General features: G+C 43.0%; 1 protein-coding gene across 1 annotated transcript in view; it reads left to right on the top strand.

The window, feature by feature from the left end:
* The first annotated feature begins 14,811 nt into the window (after positions 1 to 14,811).
* The window catches only part of Itih2 (inter-alpha-trypsin inhibitor heavy chain 2), a 37,096-nt gene continuing 31,893 nt past the window's right edge, over positions 14,812 to 20,014 (top strand). The window contains exons 1-4 of the mRNA XM_055593819.1: positions 14,812 to 15,030; positions 16,183 to 16,257; positions 17,689 to 17,721; positions 19,073 to 19,242. Coding sequence (XP_055449794.1) covers positions 14,947 to 15,030; positions 16,183 to 16,257; positions 17,689 to 17,721; positions 19,073 to 19,242 — 362 coding nt within the window. The 5' untranslated portion in view covers positions 14,812 to 14,946. The remainder of the gene's footprint in view (positions 15,031 to 16,182; positions 16,258 to 17,688; positions 17,722 to 19,072; positions 19,243 to 20,014) is intronic.

The raw sequence follows: 20,014 nt of genomic DNA, 5'->3' as shown, positions 1-20,014 counted from the left end.
AACGGCAAGGCATGTGCTAAGCATACTTCAGTCCCTGGTTTCAACCTCCAACATACAGATGAAAAGGTCTTGCTATGATGATCTTGCAATCACAGCAAGGAGAGATTTATGATAGATTTTTGTTATGCACAAATGATGCACTTATCAGTGACAGAAGACAACAATTTTTCTGTTATTTCATCATTTAGTACAGCACAAATGTCTTATCTTAGACTGCTGAAGATTGGGGGTTAGTCCCTGTAAGCTGCGGGGCAGAATCCTTTGCCTGCGTCTTCAGTTACTGCGCCCAATCTGTATTCTGTGGGTTGTGGCCCGAATCCTTTCACACTCGCTTTTCTATTGTATCTCCTTTCTGACCTCCCTCCCTCTGCCTCTTCCTTCCTCTCTTCATCCCTTCCTCCTTCTCTGGGTCTCTCTGTCTCTAGCTCTGTCTCTGTCTCTCTGTCTTTCTGTCTCTCTGTATCTGTCTCTCTGTCTCTGTTTCTCTCTTGTAGGAACCCTTGTGATCATTGGACTAACCCAGATACTCAGATCCCATTTCAAGATACTTGACTTAACTTTGACACCTACAAAGTTCCTTTTGCCCTGTGAAGAACATACTCACAGGTTCCAGAATTGAGGACATGAGAACATCTGTCATTCAGCTTCCTACCACCAGAATATTCGCCTGGTGTCCCACCCTGAAGGCTGAACTTTGTGCTTCTGAGGAGAGAGAAGCATTTTATGTAGAGATATGTTTCTGGGAAGATGAACATGTCAGTAAAATGCTAACCTTGCAAGCATGAAGGCCTGAATTTAGAATTTAGATGGTAGTGTGCACTTAAAAATCCCAGTATAGGAGAGGCAGAGATAGGAGGACCCCTGAACCTCCCTGGCAAGCCATCCTAGACTGCCTGCCTTGTGAGTTTCAGGACAGCTGAGAGATTTTGTCTCAGGATACAAGATGGAAAAGAGATGGAGTGAGTAAGAGCACTAGTGAACGAGCGTGAGGGCCCCAGTTCAGATCTCAGTCCCTATGGGGAAAGGCAGGTATGGCTGTGCCTACTGCTGAGTCACTGAGGTGTGCTCCAGGCTCAGTGGAAGAACCTATCTTAGAGGGTCAGACAGAGAGCGACACAACCAGATACACAGCCTCTTCCTCTGCTCTCCACAGTAGTCCCCCTACACACACACACACACACACACACACACACACACACACAAGATCATACACCTACACACTCACACACACCATCACGCACAAGCAACACACATAAATAAATTTTTAACAAGCACAAGTGTGTTTGGAGATGGAGAGAAGACTGGAGATTTCCGCAAGCTTTTGTTTCCTGAGCTATTTTTAACGGTAGGGCTCCTGAGTGACAGCCTACTGTGGGCTGTAATAATTAGCAGCGACATTTGATGCCATGTCTAAAAACTCTTTAGAGGAAAAAGGTGTCTTGATGAACTCTTCAGAGTTTAAGATTTTTAAGTGTATTAAGTAAGTTTGTACCTAAACTTTACAATGCGGTGAATAGTGCTGAACTGATTGGCTCATGAGTTTACTCTGTACACCTACACTTTCTGATTTCTGAGGCCAGTTTCAGAATAGTATTTAGAAGTATTTGGTTTAGCGCGCCTGTCCTAGTTTCATCACTGTTGTTGTGGTCAAATAGCCTAACAAAAAGCAACTTTACAGAGAAAGGTTTTATTTTAGCTTACTGTTTTAGGTGTGATGGTTTGAATAGGCATGGCCCATAGGGAGTGTCACGATTAGGAGGTCTTGTTGGTGTAGTTATGGCATTGTTGGAGGAAGTATGTCACTGTGGGGGCAGGCCTGGAGCTCTCCTATGCTCAAACTCTGCCCAGGATGACACACAGTCTCCTTCTGCTGCCTTGGGATCCAGATGAAGAACCCTCAGCTCCTTCTCCAGTATCATGTCTGCCTGGATGCTGCCAGGCTTCCTGCTGTGATGATAATGGACTACACCTCTGAACTGTAAGCCAGCCCCAATTCAGTGTTGTCTTTTGTAAGAGTTGTCATGGTCATGATGTCTCCTCACAGCAATAAACCCAAACTCAGACACTAGCTTACCGTCCATCATTACAGAAGATTACAGAAGTCACATTGGCAAAGGCCTGAGGTATTACAACCACAATCAAGACCAGTGAGAAAAGAATGCACGCGTGTTTAACACTCAGCTAGCTTTCACGCTCATGCAGTCCAGGGTCTTAACCAGAGAGCAGAACTATTCACCTTTAAGCTGGGTCTTCCTCCTCAATTAGAGAATGAAGATAGTGCCCAACACATTGTCTAGAATAGCGACCTCGGGGGCTGGAGAGATGGCTCCAAGGTTAAGAGCACCGGCTGCTCTACCATAGGTCATGAAGTCAATTCCCAGCAACCGTATGGTGGCTCACAACCATCTAGAATGAGTTCTGTATATATAGTAAATAAATAAATCTTAAAAAAAAAAAACTGTTGGAATACCAACCTGATCTGGTCAATCCTTTATTAAGACTCTTCCCAGCTTGACAGCTTCCCCTCTTGACAGCTCCTAGGCCGTCAAGTTGACTAATCATTACAGTATCCCTGTACATTCACTCTATCTATAATAGCATATCAACCTTTATGTACACTTATATATTCATAACATACCACAACATGCATATATTGTCAGAGTCAATCTATAATAATTTTTCTTATTTTTTAAATTTGTTTTCTATAATTTATTCACTTCATATCCCAACTGTAGCCCCCTCCCTCATCTCCTTCCTGCCCTCTCTCCCCCTTCCCCCCATTCCTACCATTTGACTGTACCCTATCAAGTCTCATCAGGACTGCTTGTATCCTCTTCCTTTGTGGCCTGGCAAGGCCACACCACCAGTAGGAAGTGATCAAAGAGCAAGCAACTGAGTCCATGTCAGAGATAATGCCTGCTCCTCTTACCAGGGAACCCAAATGGGGACTGAGCTGCCTATGGGCTACATCTGAGTAGGGGGTCTAGGTCCTCACCGCCCATGGTCCTTGGTTGGTACATCAGTCTCTGCAGACCCACCCTGGGCCCAGATTTGTTGGCTTTGTTGGTCTCCTTGTGGAGCTCCTGTCTCATCTGGATCCTTCTATCCTCTATCCTCCCACTCTCCTTAAGACTCCCTATGCTCTGCCCAAAGTTAAGCTGTTTTAAGATGTGACTATTTAAAGCCTTTTGTATAGAAAAAGCTTAATTTCTCATAAATTGCTCCCATGATAGTTTGCACTTACTTACTTAATGACACTGTGGTAAAGCCCTAATTACATTATTGTCCCAGTAACAGCTGGCCTGACCTCCCAGCATGAGGCCCTGTTTTGTTTGCAAGTTCCTCCTCTCCAGTTTAGCACAGGTCCTGTACAGCAGCCCTGACTTGATGAGAAATGTCTGCCACCTAGTGGAGACAGACATTCTAGGAACAAGTGACTTTAGCTGTCCATACCTTGCAAAAGCTACTGAAGATACCTGCGTGAAAGCAACAAAAACTTCAGAGAAAATGAGGATGTCTCACAAATGTACAGAGAAGCTAAGATATCCTTCCTAATGCTTCTTACTGAGTGTTCCTGACCTAATTCACTTAACTCTTGTAGGACTCACTCTTTTTTAATGTGGCTAACCCATTGACAACAAAACATAGTGTGTTTTCTTCACGCTATGAGAAAGTGGCTGTTGACAGTCGGTGCTGCTGTCTACGTGCTGAGGGGAAGGGTGTGGTTGTGATGGGAAATGAAAATTTGTGAAGGATAGGAGCTCTTCCCTAGCACCTCCCTCAGCCTTGCTAAACACACGACTACTATTTGAACACACTGCTCCTCTCTTCGAGGCTGGGTTTTTTCTTCCATGATTTTCAGTTTTTTTCTCTAAATTACTGACTACTTCGCGTTGCCAACTTCCTTGTCTAGGTATTCAACTAATTCCCTCTCCTCATTGATCTGATAGACCCAATTCTGAGTCATTGATCTTTTTGAAAAGTCAGACCCTGAGATCTCTTGCTGGCATGTCATTGCTCTCATTGTTTTTGGTTTCCAGTCTTGAGGTGTTGCAAGCTTGTGGAAGTATTGTATGAGTCAGAGAATTAGTAAAAATATTATATTGTTTAAAAAAAAAACAAAATAAAATAAAGGCAACTTAAAAAAAAACAGCTTACTTTCTCTAGCTGTAAAAATGTATAACAACGCTCACCACAAATATTTCTCTTTTGGATCTATGTTCTTAGGCTGACAGATGGGCTGTCCACCTCTGTTCATATCTCAGATAAGCCATCTACCCCTATTCATCTCAGATGGGCTATTCGCCTCTAATATCTCAAGTGGGCTCCCTGCTAAGGCAGGGAAGAAGCTAGATGAAAGGAGGGTGGGCTCTCTGAAACAAGTGAGAATCGAAGAAAGCCCTTCTCTAGCTTTCTACAGAGTTGCTGTAGTTCCGCAGAGTTTGGCTTTCAGCACTTCACTCTCCCAATGCAAGAATCCCTGCAGGCCCTTCCTGAAATATGGTCTGGCAGCATGCAGCGTTAGTAATCACGTCAACACACAGTGCAGAGAGACCTGGCCATGTTCCATTCACGCAAGCTCTCGAGGTAGCCTTCGTTTTCTGTCTAGAACACTTTTTATTAAGTGCTGATTTCCATTTTGGCATCAAGTCTCTGAAACTCCGGTCTCTTTACATCTTCCATATGCTCCGATTTCCTTTGTTATTAAAAGAATTCCCAGTGGCCTTGAGCATAGTTCCGTGATAGGATATTCCCTAGCCTGAAGATGGCCCCCAAATTCTTTTTTCATCCTCCAAACTGGAGTTATGATTTATTTCCTTTCCCTTTGAATCAGCGCTGTCCCTCAGACTAGGTTTGCCCAATTAAAGGCTGTAGACATATGGAATCCAAGAATGCAATTTAGAGGTGAACAGATTACACTTCAGAGTATTCGGAATGCCCATCATGAGACAGAGCTTGGTGTGTATGTCATGTGGTGATTCTCAAGGGAGGACTCAGATGCTATGGTGAAGGGCTTCCAGGCCCTGATGAAGTTTCGGATGCTATAGCCAAGTGGAGTCTCTGCTCAACTACAGTCCCAGACAACACCACAGAGAGCAAAAGAACCTCCAATTGAACCCAGTACACCTACACACTCAAGAGACGTATTAAATTGGCTAAATGATGCAGTGCAAAGAACTGAAACATTCCTGCTGTGGCCCGGTGATTTCTGCCAAACTGCACCTCAAAGGAACAGCTGGCAGATGCTCAGGGTTCCTGGGGTGAAGTACAGAAGGGCCCAGTTGCAGCCCTCTGCCCCCGGCCCTCTCAGGGCAGGCCTAGCCCTGTTCATTTTTATGCCATGGATAATAGCCAGGTTCCTCCAACCTTTGATTTCCTTCCCTGAATTCAGACTCTGTCCTCCTTTCTGGCATGCAGTCTCCATAGGATAATAACTCCTTAATAACCTCCTCTCTGGCTTCATACTTGAATGGCTGCTGTATCCTCTCCAGCCTCGTGGTTCTGAACTGTGTGCTCAGATTTTATCCTCATGATGTAGTTTTTAAATCTCTGTTGCACCAAGCTTCAATGTCATCCTTGGGAACACTCTCCATTTCCTTGGAGACAGTTTGTTGTTGGCCTGGAGATCACAAGTTAAACGGGGACATGGAGTCCCAGAGACCTTCCTGCCTCTCCTCTCCCAAAACTGGTATTACAAGAACACACCGACACCCCTGACATTTTCAGATGGATTCTGGGGAGCCAATTCAGGTTCTCATACTTTACGAGGCAAACACTTCACCAACTGAGCTTTTTCTCAAGCCCTCATTCTATTCTCCTGGTTAGATTTGTTGAAACTATAATTAACCAGATGAGAGTCCACTGTATTTTTTCTTTTCTATCTCACCTATACGAAATATTTTGCAGTCAATCTGCACCGTGACAGACCTCTGTCTTCAGCTTGAAAACAGCACAGTAAATGGTGTAAAGTTAGTCCAACTTAATCTCCTATAGAACATTATCAGTCACCGGCTATTTGGAGAGCAAATTTCCCTGTATCATGTAGAATCAGGGGGATTTAGCTATGATGTAATGGCAGTGTTTACGGGTTTTGTGTGTACGTCTGCTGAAAAATTAGTTTTCCTCTGAGGGTCTGACCAGGATGAGGCCACAGCTATGGCTCCAGTGTAACCCCAACTTCAATCCCCCTGGCGATTCTTTGATTCGTCTATGTCCTCGCCCTTAAGCAAATCCTGGCAGAACTCTCTGTACTTGGCTTGTTTTCCCAGATCCCCTTCTGTCTTCTTCCCGAACTTGGGGCCCTGACTACCCTCTTCTGTCTTCTTTAGTCTGCTGATCTTTATCAAATAGTTTGTGTAGATGTTTGGTTTTTCTGCCAAGGATTGGATGTAGGGTCTGCAGCGGTCTAGGTAGCATTCTGCCACTGAGCTACACCCTCTGCACTATAGTTTGAGGCTAGAACACCAGCCAGAGACCCATGTCTTGAAGCTTTGGCCACTATTAGGGAATGCTGGCATGTTTAAGGGAGAGATCCAAGGGGAGGAGGTTAGGTCATTGAGTGTGTTGGTTACATGATTTACTTCTGAAGCACAGAGACACTTAGCAGAGAAAAGATTTATTTGGTCTCACGGTTTGAAGGGACACCATTCCTCCCGGTGGAGAAGGCTTGGCAGGAGAAATGAGATGCAGGTGTTCACATTGCTTCTACAGAAACGAAGCAGAGATGAATGCCGATGACTCACCTGCTTTCTGCTATGTCCTCTGTCCGAGACCCCAGGCCATGAACAGTGTTGCTCTCATCGGTGGATCTTCCCACCTCACTTAGCCTCTATGGAAACACCCTCATAAACAAGCCCAGAAGTTTGTTTCCTAGGTGACACAAAATGTCCTCAGGCTGACAATGAAGATTGATGGTCATGCTGGAGGTAAGACTTTGAAGGGTATATAGTGACGCTGCTCTGTCTTCATCTTCTACCTGCTACTAGGATTTCATTTTGCCTCAAGCTCCCACCAAGACACAGTGCCTTGCTGTGGGTCAAAAAACAACGAAACCAGTCAACCATAGATGGAAACCTCCGAAGGTGTAAGGCAGGTTAAAGCTCTCCTCCTGAAGAATTATCTCTGCTGTTTTTTACAGTGATAGAAACTAACACAGTGTACCATCCCAGATCTCCGCCCTGTGAGCTTCAAGCTTCAACTTCACTCCATACTGAGCCAGCCCCAGGGCACATGGACAAACACACACACACACACACACACACACACACACACACACACACACATCCCTTGGCTTCTTTTTAAGAATCACCAAGCATCTTTTAGATAATTTCTTGTACATCTTTTCAAATAGGTCTCCTTCAGACTCCCCAATCTGTAATTTACAGACCCAAAATTCTTTTTGAATATTGACATGATCTAATAGTAGAATCTCTTTCAACTCAGAACTTCCTCTAGCGTCTTCTAGCATACCACAGAGTAACTAGTCTGAGAAATAAAGCACTAAAACTACTTCAGCACAGCCTTGTTGGCTCTATATTTCTTTGGGTTTATATTTCCCATTGCATGTTTTATTCTTTGCAGTTTGAGGTTTATATTCCAAGGAGAAACAAGCCAAATAAGCTATTGACAGACCTTAGCCCCTCTTTTCTGGGCTGCCAGTCTCTTATTTTTCTTGAGTCTACCCTTCATGTTTCAAACACAGTTTGTGTGTGGTCCCATGTGTGCAGAGGACCAAGCTTCCCTCCGTTATTATCTACTTACCTGCTTTTGAGACAGCGTTTCTGTGAAGCTAAAGCTCACTGAGTTGGCTAAGCTCACAGGACAATAGGTTTCAGGGATCTTCCTGTTTCTGCCTCCCCCATAGCAGGATTACAGGAGCCTGCAGCCACCTTCTGCTTTTTCTGTGTGTGCTGAGCTCTGAACTCAGGGTCTTGTGTTTGCACAGTAGGCATTTGACAAACTGAGCCATCTCTCCAGCCACTACACAGTTTGAAGAGCACATTTTGGCATAATTTTTCACACGCCACAATTCATTCCTTCTTTAGACTTCCAACACTGCTTTTTATTAGTAGTGTTATTAATATTAATTATCTTTTTGTAACATTTCATATATTCATAGCCTTAGATTTTATTCATTCTCCATCCCTATCACTGGTCTCATCTCTCCCTTCTCAGGTAGTGTCCCTTCAGCGATTTATTTTATTTATTTTTATCTTGAGATTATAATATAATTACAACTTCTTTTTATTCCCTTTTTTCCTCCAGACACTCCCACATGCTTCTCTCTACTCTCTTTCAAGTCCATGACCTCTTTGTTCATTAATTGTCATTGCATGCATGTGTGTTCTATAACCTTACTTTTACATATGTTTTCAGTTGGTGTGCTCGTCCCTGGAGAAGGCTATCTCTCCTGCTCCCAGCTTTCTTCTCAGCTTTCCTCAGTTGCCCACAGTTCTTTGTGTTGGGTTGAAGCCTCATGGGTTTTTCCCCATACAGTTTGGTGTGTCCACTTGTGTCATCCCAGTTCAGTTCATGTTTGGACAACCATGTTGGCAACTTTTTATGTGATACTTTCTGATGTTGCTAGGAAACACAATTTTACAGCCAACTCACTGATCCTCTATGTCTTACACTCTGTCTTCCCCCTCTTCCACCACGTTCCCTGAGCCCTAAGTTTGGGAGTGTTTTGTTGATGCATGCATTGGGACCAGACTTCATAACTTGAACTTCAATTGGTTGTGGTTTTCTGTGGTGGTCTCCATCTTGAAAAGAGAAGTTTCCATGGTGCAGAGTGGAGACAAGCCTTATCTGTGAGGACAAATGGTTATAGACCATTGTTAGGCATTGTTCTTGCAAGCGCTGTCCCACTTTTTTGTCTCGATGCTATCATTCCACCTCTTCTTGCATATCTCCCTCCAGTTTCCTCTCTTTAGAAAGAAGAGGTGGTTCTATTGCTCTGATTCTGGACTGGGCTAGGATTGTGAGTGAGGGTCAGTAAATGTGGATTACAATAAAGCTAATAAGGACTGCCTTTTCCTTGGCTACAACTATATCATTTTATGTGTCCTTAAAACATTCTTGGGAAGCAAAAGAAGTGGCCTGAAGTGGAATAAGCACACATTGCTACTTGGAGATAAGAATGTTGAACTTGCTTTAATAATAGTGTTAATGAAACAGGGCTTGGTGGTACACAACTTTAATCCCAGCACTAGGGAGGCAGAATCAGGAAGAGCTCTGAGTTTGAAGCCAGCCTGGTATATAAAGCAAGTTCTAGAAAGTCAGGGATACACAGTGAATCCCTGTTTTAGAAAAAAAAAAAAAAAAGCAAAAATAATATTATTTTAATAACTAACAATTTACAAGCATTCGATGTGACGAAAGCATAATTCGATGACCCTTACATGTTCTCACAGGCATTACTTGTTACCCCATCTTTTAGTTATGGGCACTAAAGTATGCAAATGTTGCCCAAGCATGAAGGCACAGGTGAATCGGAGAGACAAGCTGCCTATGTGATGGGTAGTGAGAATCTGAAACCAGACAACTTATTCAGACCCTATCGCCATCACCACGCTGTGCCCAGCACTCTAGTACTCTCTTCACTGCCTGCAAATGGCTCTGGCCACATGACAACCACTCTGAGCCATGCCTCATCGCCTTTCAGAGGATCCATGCAAATGAACTCTATCATCCCCATGGCTCAGATACCCAACTGTACTCAACACTGTTTGCACCCTGGAGAAAGACCTGACACGACAAAAGGAAAGGTTGATACTGACGTCAGACGTTAGGGTGATCCAGCCTCGGCATATGCTCTCTACCTTTCCAGAAACACCTAGACACCTCAGGAAGAGCTCCTAGACCTTCTATACTGTGATTGACCAATGGTGGGTGATAGCTCGGTACCCCCAGACCTATTATCTCTATAGTTGGTATGAATTTGAGCACAAGGAACACAGGACAGAAGATGACTCAACAGCAAAGATTTGATTGGCTCAGGAACTAAAGAGAGCACCAGCTCCATAATCTCTAGGTCACATGTTTTCCTTAAGCTGCAGATGTTTTGTTCCAAATATTTTTCTTCCAAAATGCTTTCATATCCTGGATGTAAATGACACTAACTCATACCTGTACCTGATAAAAAGGAACAGATGTGGCCAGGTGGCAGCCTTTTAAATGCAAAAAGATAATCCTTTAAAATCTCTAACAAAATGCTTTTGGCCCCAGAATGAGAAGGTCCTCAGAGCCCGTATTTGTGTAGAAACTGACATTCTCTGTATTGTGCATCCTTGACCTAGAAAAACCAGGAGGTAAAGGTCAAGTATGGCTGCTTACAAATTAGCTTACTTTGACTTAGAACTTCTAACCTTATTCTGGGGCTGCAGGGAGGCTCAGAGGGGAAAGCGACTGCTGCACGGAAATAAGGGCTTCCGTTCAATCCCTAGCAAAAGTGACAGCTATGACCGCGATCCTAGTGGTAAGGCAGCACAAACAAGTGGCTCCAGGCTAGCTAGCCTAGCCAAAACGGTGAGCTCCAGGTTCAGCGAGAAACACTGTCGTAAAATAAATATAAGGTGGCCAGCAAATGAGAATACACCATAGATCAACCTCTGGCCTCTAAACATGTTGGTACATATTGTTGTGATACATACATATGTGTGTGTGTATATGTGTGTATGTGTATCAAAATTTATTTTTAAAATTTTAATTTATGCATTCACACCAGGAATGCATTCTATGCTCAATAGGCTCATTGTAAAGCTATTGAAAATACAGTTTAGTATTGGTATTATGAAGACTGTAAAAAGGATAACACCTATTTTGCACCAATTTTGAAAGCCATAGTCACCAATAACCAAGAGGGAGATAGAAGCCAATTTTAAGGAAAGAAGCCCATTGAAATACCACTTAATACAGATTTAGGGAAATATCAAAGCAACACCAGCCCTCTACAACTTCCACTGGAGAGAAATATTTCTTTAAAAAGCTGAGCTTTTTATAAGCACACAGCTGCCACTGTCTAGGCCACACCACAGACTCAGTGACAACTTTCAGATTTATTGGCATTTCTCAGAACTTGCAGTGAGCACTCACTGGGTTATTCCTTCATTTAAATGTCATGAAATAGTGTGTTTTTTTTTTCTTGTGGATTTACTAATAATTTTCAGACACATGAAAGTGAATATTCGGTGGTCTTTAGAATATTGATTTTGCCTTATAAATCATGAGCGCTTGCTACAGTGGGTAGCCTCAGTTCATTTCATTATCACTGCCCAGGCATAGAAGGTGGGGGGAAAGGTCAGGGGTTCAGAACCCAGTGACCTGAGCACACATGCCCTTCCCGATGAGCACAGGGGTACTGCCAAACATCAAGAGAGATCAAACACAGTGTTTTTCCTGGAGACCTTGGCATTTGGAGACAAGCTAGCAGCATGAAAGGGGAAATGGGACCCCGCTTGCTCCAAATGTGGTTTCTTCTGAGATAATTCTGAGTATCAGTGTAAAATCAGTGAGGGTGAGATGGTGGATGGAAGAGAAGAGAATACTGAAAAAATATCATAATTATTTGTGAAAAATGTGTCATTGGGCCTAACTTGTCCTAAATCATTTTCTCAGTGGAGAATGTCAAGCTGTAAGAAGGCTTTCCCAGGAGGGCTTGATGTGAGCTCGTGAGCCCATCTTAGGCAGAGAAGGGAGGATCAGTGTTCTCTCTCCCTTTGTACTTAAAATTAGGTTTTCCTGGAAAGTTCATTGTGTGTAATTTCCAGGGCCTAAGAGAAAACTGGTTAGAAAAAATAGAGCTAAATGTCACTTATATCCCATGCAAATCAGGTTTTAAATGGTCAGAGAGCTAAAAAAAAAAAAAAAAAAAAAAAAAAAAAAAAAAAAAAAAAAAAAAAACTATATTAAATGTGGGGTTCTTGACCCTTAACAGAGGACGACATCTCCTGTGTGACAATTCTCCCCAAAGTGTGAGTTGCTTAGCTATAGTCTGCATCGAAGGATCCATATTTTGTGACACAGAAAACAAAATTCTTGTAGTCTTAGACAACACACAGAATGTCCTCAGTATACAGGGACTATGCTAACCAATGTGCAAAATCAAAGAGATATGATGGATGATTTATTTGTTTAGAAAAAATCAACAGGAAAGAAAGTAGCCATATAACAAAACAATCAACTGAACAAGCCTATAGTTGCTCACCACAATGTACAGAAAATAGGCTGCCAGGCACTGAGCTAAGATTTGCACTCACAAATCTGAAATGCAGAAGTAATTTTGTGGATAAGAATAGCTAAGGATTATGAAGCCCTATTTTTGTGTGCCCAAATGTTTTCACACCAAAATCTACATTCCCTCTTAGGAACATAATTTGTAAATGTTATTTGCTGAGCATTTAACATTTTTCAAGAATCTCATTTATTTCTTGACTTTTATTATTTTGAACTGTGTCTACCTGGGGCATGTGTGTATGCAGGTAGCTGTTTACTGATGCCAGCGGCACTGGATCCAGCGGATCCAGCGGAAGTGGTTGTGAGCAGCTTCCTGTGACTCCTCTGAAAGAGCAGCAAGCGCTTTTACCCACTGAGCAAGCATCTTTCCAGCCCCAGAATCAAGAATTCCCAGCACAAGACCACAGAATGCTCTAAAAACCCGTGATAGAGAGCAGATCAAGGACTTAGCTTGAGCTATTATAATTAAAGGTACGGTGAGCTGAGCAGACCAGATAACAGAAATTTCCTTCTCAAGGTTCTGGAGGACGGATATCTAAGATCAAGGTGCCCTTCAGTTAGCTCCCATGAGGGCACCTCCTTGATCTGTGGATCGCTGTTTTCTTGTTGAATCTTAAGGGGGAAACTTATAACGACACTACTCCTACCAGATCAGGGGCCTCCCCCTCCTGACATCATTTTAACTTAACTGGTTCTTTACTCTAAATGTAGCTGTAGTGGGTGTGGAGGCATATGAATTTGAGAGGGACACAATTCAGTCTACAGCAATGGCAGATGATGCTCACCCTACAATAAGCAAGTGGTAGAAGCAGGTGTGACCTAGGAAGACAGATTCTTAACTACTATTGTAAGGAAAAAAGCAGAAGTAGCCCCAAAGCTGGACAATACTATAATCACCATGATGTCTTGGCATTTTGTCCATCTATGTGCTTCTCTTACAGCTGTCAATACATGGCCACATTAGTCAGCACAGCATTTTCATTAGTTGGCAGTAATTAGCACACACCCATCTACAAAGCAGAAGTGAATGCTTGGAAAAATGCGTATCTGTCGTTTCATATTAATATCTGGAGTTTTGTAAACACTTCATGAAGCAGCCCATCATCTCAAACTATCCCCCTGCCCTTGCCTTGGCCTAGGCCCTCATGCTATCTCAAAAGTAGTTCCAGTCTCTGAAGTAGGTCCTTGCATTCATGTCTTGCTAATTTCATCATCGGATTCACACCCAGAGTGATGGTGTACCGTCTGTCTTCTCCCCTTCTAATTCCATTGTGTTCTTTCTCCCTGGAGTACAGAACTCAGGCTCCACTGGTCTGACACACGTGGTTTCATCTGGCCACTCCCTCTTCTTTTACTCCATCTCCTGATAGATTGATATATTTCCACTTCTTGGGTCATGCTTATCCTGTTCCCTGAGTGAGATTGCCCTCGATGGGCCTGGAGCAGTCACTCCCATCTTTGTAGAACCAGCTGATAAAGCCCCACCTTCTCAGTAGAGATCTCTGCACTTCTCCAGGTCAGTGGATCCCATACTTGCACTGGACCTTCTAGTTTGTCCCTCATCCCAGTGTATTTTCTGTTCTCCTCCTCTATTGCAATGAGTGATTCCAGGATTATTCCTCTGCTTTCTTTTATGGATGTGGTACCCAGGACACATAATGGAGCCTCCATTGATGTTACAGTAGGAACTAATTCGTTAACTGTATCGGCTATTGGCTTAGCGCTTCCCCTTTATTTGCCCATATGCATGTTCTCCGTCTTTCATACATACGGATTTTTCACACAATGTTCTCTTTAAGTCATTTCCCAGACATTTGTATGTGGTGTTGTAATAACATAGTAACAGTTTGTATTGTTACTGCATGTCTTCTCAGAACCACTATGCCAATAGAGAAGGGCAGCAAGAGGGGGCACTTCAGTTCATGAGCCTCTTCCCTGAAGAGTGAGCTCTGGTCCCCCGTATCAACTTCTCCTGCTCTTTATATGTAGCAACTACGGAGTTTTCAAAGTGAGATGGGGAAACAGTAACCATGAATTCTCGTCTCGGAGAACTGCTATATTTCTTCTCTTGCTTTTCCGAAATGCCTCTCGCTCCCTTTAATTATTTTTAGTTTTTATTTATTTTGTGTGGATGAGTATGTTGCCTCCATGTGAGTATTGCACCACTGTGTGTGTGCTGGGAATCGAACCTGTGTCCTCTGCAAGTGCTCTTAATCACTGAGCCATCTCTTCAGCCCCTCCGTTGCTATTTAAATGAAATAATTTTCTCTTCCGACGTTGTCCGTTTAGCTCTTCTTTCTGAGCTTATTCCTTAGTATATTCCCTTCCTTGAACTTTTAAAGAGGGTGATAATTATCTTCAGGTCTCTCTGATTTTAAGATCAATTAAAATCAACAAAACCGAAGGGGGAAAAATGCACAGCCATCTAACCCTGGGTCTGACCCTGACTCATCCCTACAGCCCAGGGACTGCTCCCAACCTGGCTGTTTGAATAACCCCCGCTGTCCCTTCCACCCCCACAGCTCAAGCTTAAGCTCCAGAACAAATATTTGTCCTGAATTTGAGCAAAGTTAGAGCACTTTCTTCTTTTTTCTTCTTTTTATAACGAACTGCTCTCTTCAACAGCCAGGTTCCTGTGAACCTGACTCAGGAGGCGGGGGGATTCTCCCCAGACCATCTGCTCGGGAGAGCTTGGCACAGCTGTCCAGCGAAATGCAGCGACTCAGATGCTTTCTCATCTGGCTATTTCTTTTGGAAGCACAAGCCTTCGAAATCCACATAAATGGGTACTCTGAAGTAAGTACTTCTGCGGGACTCCTTGCTGTTGGCCTGAACAAATGGGTTGCAAATGGCTGAAAACACTTGCTCTGTGCAGAACAGAAACTTGGGAGAACATTCATTTGGCTACAGGCACTTGCTGTTAAAATTACGAAATGCATTTGCTTATTAAGGCATTATCAGGTTTTTCATGAAATTTACATCAAGTTCAGTGGTCAGATCTTTATATAGCATGGTTGCCCACTCCTTATATAAAACCATGTGTAATAACAGACCTATTCCAAAGTATTGCTGTGAGAGCTAAGATGTATGTAAACTATGAGACCAATTCTGCTTAGTGATTGCTAGTATTTTACATAGAAGTACTGTTGCTACACTTCCACTCAGTCATTCTCAAAGCATCATTGTCTTTTATACCTAAGCGAGCAATTCTTTTTGTAATAAGGACACTTTAAATATTTTGCTAAAAGAAGGTGTCAACAGAGTTGGCAAAATGCAGGAATGATACCCATGGGTTTCAAGTCTCCGCTTGAGACCTTCCGACACCCCAGTGTAGGATAAATCTTGAACTGAGCCATTCTGGATATCACACAGAGCTACCTCTGTGCCAGCAGAGAAAAAAGTTACAGGATTATTTTAGAAAACACCAAGGAGTGGATCGCACACAAAAAAAGCCAAAGGGGGGAAAAAGTGTGTTTTCAGGAGAGAAATTACTGTACTTAGAAACTATCATATCTTCCAACACGTTGAAAACCACTAGGATGTGTCGGAACTCTCAGACTGAGAAGCTAAAACACTCAGACATGTTTGTGCTTTTTCAGTAATTTTTAACCAGCCTTCTTTTCACACCTTCCTCTGTCCGGTCCCATATGACTAATGCCCCTAAGTCCATCCAAGTCCTTTCCCAGGCACCTTTTATCATTAGATTACATGTCTGTCCTAGCATGTTCAGGCAAATTCAAAATTGAATTAGTCTCACACCCAACAAATTTGAAATGGTTCATTTCCATTTACTTATTTCTGAGACCTAACTGGCAAAATAAATTATTAAATTAAAGATAAGATAATCCAATGACAGAGGACAGAATATAAGGTGGTATAATGAATGTAGGCTGCCTTTTTCCTTAGATGATTTTTAAAAGAAATGAGCATCCCCAACTGTCTTTTAAGTTTGCAGATTACGATGAGCTTGTGGAATCGGCCCCAGATAAACTTCCATTTGTGCAAGAGAACGGAAGATATCAGGTAAAGTCAATTCCAAATGGCAAAAATATGTGAAAGAGACCATGATTGGAGAAGGGGTAAAAGGTGACTCAGTTTTCTCAAGAAATTGTTATTTTCTAGCAGAGGGTAGTCTAGCATTGTTACAGTCTTATAATGTTGTTAAGGTGATGTACAAAGGAACTTTCATGTTGTCTTCTGGAAGCTTCTAATATTAAAGGCACTAAAAGTAAAACACACTTCCTCCGGCCATTTTGTCATGCAGAGAAGCTGAAGGGTGCTTTGTTCAAAGAACTAGACATGCTTGAGGCCATGTCCTGGAAGCTGCTGAAGTGATGCAGAAAATCTCCTAATTCATGGGGGAGGGAGGGCTCTGCCATGCCTGCAAAGGTTTGGCTTCTCCCACACAGAGCCCACATACGAAGCTGAGAGACAACTGACTTTGTCTGGGTATAAATGTTTGACTTTCTAAAGTCCAGCTTTTGTGGATCAATAATATTAAACACCCAATAGGCAGGACTTCGTGTCAGGTTTTTTTATCTTGCCTCTGGAAAAAAAACTTTGTCATTAAACACTTTCAAAATGTCTGAAAGAGTTGGGTATGGTGATGCATATAATTACAGTGCTCTGAAAGTCAAGGCAGGAGGATTGCTACAAAGTTGAGGCCATCTTGAGCTACAGGGTAAGCTCCAAGGGAGCTTGGACTACCATGTCACAAAGACAAACAATCAAACAGACAAACAAAACCGAAAGACAATCTTGACCCGTGTCACACAGCAGCCACTAAAATACCAGCTGACCCCAAATTAGCTCACATACAACCTTGGACTGAAACCTTGGGCTTATTTTACAATCCTTCAGACACTGAATGTTTGCCTGTAACTCTTAAGCTGGTCACCTTTCAAAGTAAGGTGATGTCTTTTGTCCATGCTTAAGGACCCATCCTCCTGTGGCTAATCTTCTAGCTTGGTAGTTAAGGGCATGGACTTTTGAACGTAACATTCACTGTGTGAGGCTCCAGAGCAGGCCGGCTTAAGCCCCTGCTCTCATGTAGCTTAGGCTAAAAGAAAGAGGTAGACTTTAAATTGTCCCGCACATAGGATGGATCATTATACACAAGGTGAGCACCCTCAAGGAAAGCACACAGTGCTATGTCAACAATAAAGGCAGCTGACTCGAGGGTCAAACACTTTCATGGAGGAAGTTCTTCCAAAGCTGTCTCTCATAGAGCAACACACATCCCATGGAAAATAGCGGGGGAAGTTGCTCAGAGAAACTCATACACGGGAAGAATCATTTCTATAATACTCCGTACTTATGTCTCGACACCAATGAATAAATTATACTATAGTATAGAAACAACAGAATTCTCTGATGGAGAGCATGGGTTTTTGCCTTGAGGTAGTAAGCCATATATGGCTGAAGAATGACTGTCTCTCTGACTTCCTTCCGCAGAGAAGCCTTCCTGAAGAATCGGAAGAGAGGATGGTAAGTTTGCTTGGGTTGTGTCACAGATTGGTGTGTCAGTGATTTTCCTGTTAGCTATTACCTGGAAATCAATCCAGGTGTCTCCTTTGTCTCCGTCACTGGGAGTATTTACCTGACTTTTGGAACTTTCCCTTGCCCAATTCTGTACTTCTGAAACTTGGCATTGAAGAGTGCAGCGCTTGTAAGCAGAGCAGGAGGGCTCTGAAATGCCTTTCCAGTCATGATACAGGTTTCACCTAATAATATGCATTTAATCGAGACTTAATAGTAAAAGAGTAGTTATGGAAAGCCACTCTCAGGCAGCATGGCTCAAGTTCTTGAAAGGTTCAGAGTAGGCCTTCTGGTCACAAGAGAATGCCAAAATGAAGTGGTTTGCATTAGTGTCCTGTTCTGAACTGAGAGCTTCTCCTTGAAGCAGGAGGAAGTGTAAACAAATTGACCTGGATTTTGTCTTAGCTTGAGATAGGCCGAGAACTAAGTAGTTGGAAAGCATTAGCCTTGGACAACAAGATCTGAGAGATGAGAACTAGTAGTAAGCCAGTTTTCGAGGAAGGAAAAGCACAACCTAGCGGGTCATACATTTCCATGTGCCTGAAGGACCTTGCAGCTCTTGGGAACATCCTAAAGGAGATTATCTTCATACCTTGCCTGTGATCACACTGATACCCAGAGAGGAGGGGAAAGGGGGTCCAAGATATTATTACACAAATAATTGCATCAAAATGTCCTTTTCTGGACAATTCTGTCTACTGTGTACAGCCACCACTTTCCTTTCTTGTGTTTTAATACAGGAAAAGAAGCAGGGGCTAAAGATGTAATAGGAATGGAAAAGCCTGAAGGAAATAGGCAGCAATGTGGAGTTTGGGGGTTGCATATATAAGTCACCCCGCAGCACCCCTGTAACATGCACATTGCATGTTATCCTGAAGACATTGACAGGGTCCTCTTTTGACCCTGTGACCTTACCTCCTTTCCCTAGTTGCAACTCTGCATTTGAAATTATTTCCTGAACTGTGTCAGTCTGTCCTGCTTCCCACATCCATTTCCTACCCAGCTTCTAAAATAGTGAAAATAAGAAAAAGTGACTAAAAAGGAAAAAAAAAAAAAGGGACAGAAGGGGATAGGAGGGGAGGTGGTAGGAAGAAAGAGGGGGGAGGGGCAGAAGCGTCTCACAATGGTCAGTGTCTTTCTGTGGGTTATTTCAAGGAGGTGGAAGGCTCCTGAGTTATGACTTTACCAAGTACCCTAGAATTGTTCAGAACAAGTGAAATATACCACTTGCAACCTCCCTGAATAAAGCTTTCCTTGCGGGTTTTTTGTTACTACACTTGTGCATTTTTGCCAATTTCAGGACGACGTTGATCAAGTAACTCTTTATAGCTACAAAGTCCACTCCACTATCACTTCTCGAATGGCCACAACCATGATCCAGAGCAAACTGGTGAACCATTCCCCACTGTCCCAAAATGTCGTGTTCGACATTCAGATCCCCAAAGGAGCCTTTATCTGCAACTTCACCATGTGAGTTACTGTTGCACAGCACCAGGAACCGGATGCTCTTCGGTCTTGGAATCTAAGGTCCTCCTGTTACAATAGACAATAGCAGTCCACTGTTCTTACTTCCTGAGCTATAATCCTGTTTTGTGTCACTATGGGGTGGGTCCATGTCATTGTGTGTGTGTGTGTGTGTGTGTGTGTGTGTGTGTGTGCACATGCATGTTCATGTGTGGGGTGCAGAGATCAGCCTTGGGTGCCTTCCCTCAGTCATCGCCCACCTTTTATTTGAGATGAGATTCCTCACTGGCCTGGAACTTACCAAAAAGGCTAGCCAAGCTGAGCAGAGATCCCCAGGGATCCACTGATTTTTGTATCACCAGCGCTGGAAACAGAGGTGTGTGTCACATGCCCAGCCTTTATGTTGGTGCTGACACTTACTGCCAGAGCCATCTCTCCAGCCCCCGCTTGTCATCTATAACATATTAAAGCAAGGATAAGACTCTTGCTGAGGTAGCTACTTCAACTTATATTTGTATGTGACTTCTTTGAGAGAAAGAGATACATGGATCTTACAGGATGCTATATGAGTGTATTTGCAGTAAGTCAGGGTTGTGTATCACCCATTTCTTTGAGAGGAAGGAGTTGAGAACCAGCAATTAAATCCAGTGCCTTATCCAGTGTTTGGATTCCTCTATGACATCCCTGACAAGTGGGTTAGAGAGCCTACACTTGACTTTTTTCTTAATCATAAGCTCACTGCTTCCCGGTGATCAATCAATGGTTGATAGCTTTGTTG

The sequence above is a fragment of the Psammomys obesus genome, unplaced genomic scaffold, assembly GCF_907164565.1.
Source record: "Psammomys obesus unplaced genomic scaffold, mPsaObe1.curated_primary_1811, whole genome shotgun sequence".
In the NCBI taxonomy this organism is placed as follows: domain Eukaryota; kingdom Metazoa; phylum Chordata; class Mammalia; order Rodentia; family Muridae; genus Psammomys; species Psammomys obesus.
This window is presented reverse-complemented; position numbering and strand designations above follow the sequence as displayed.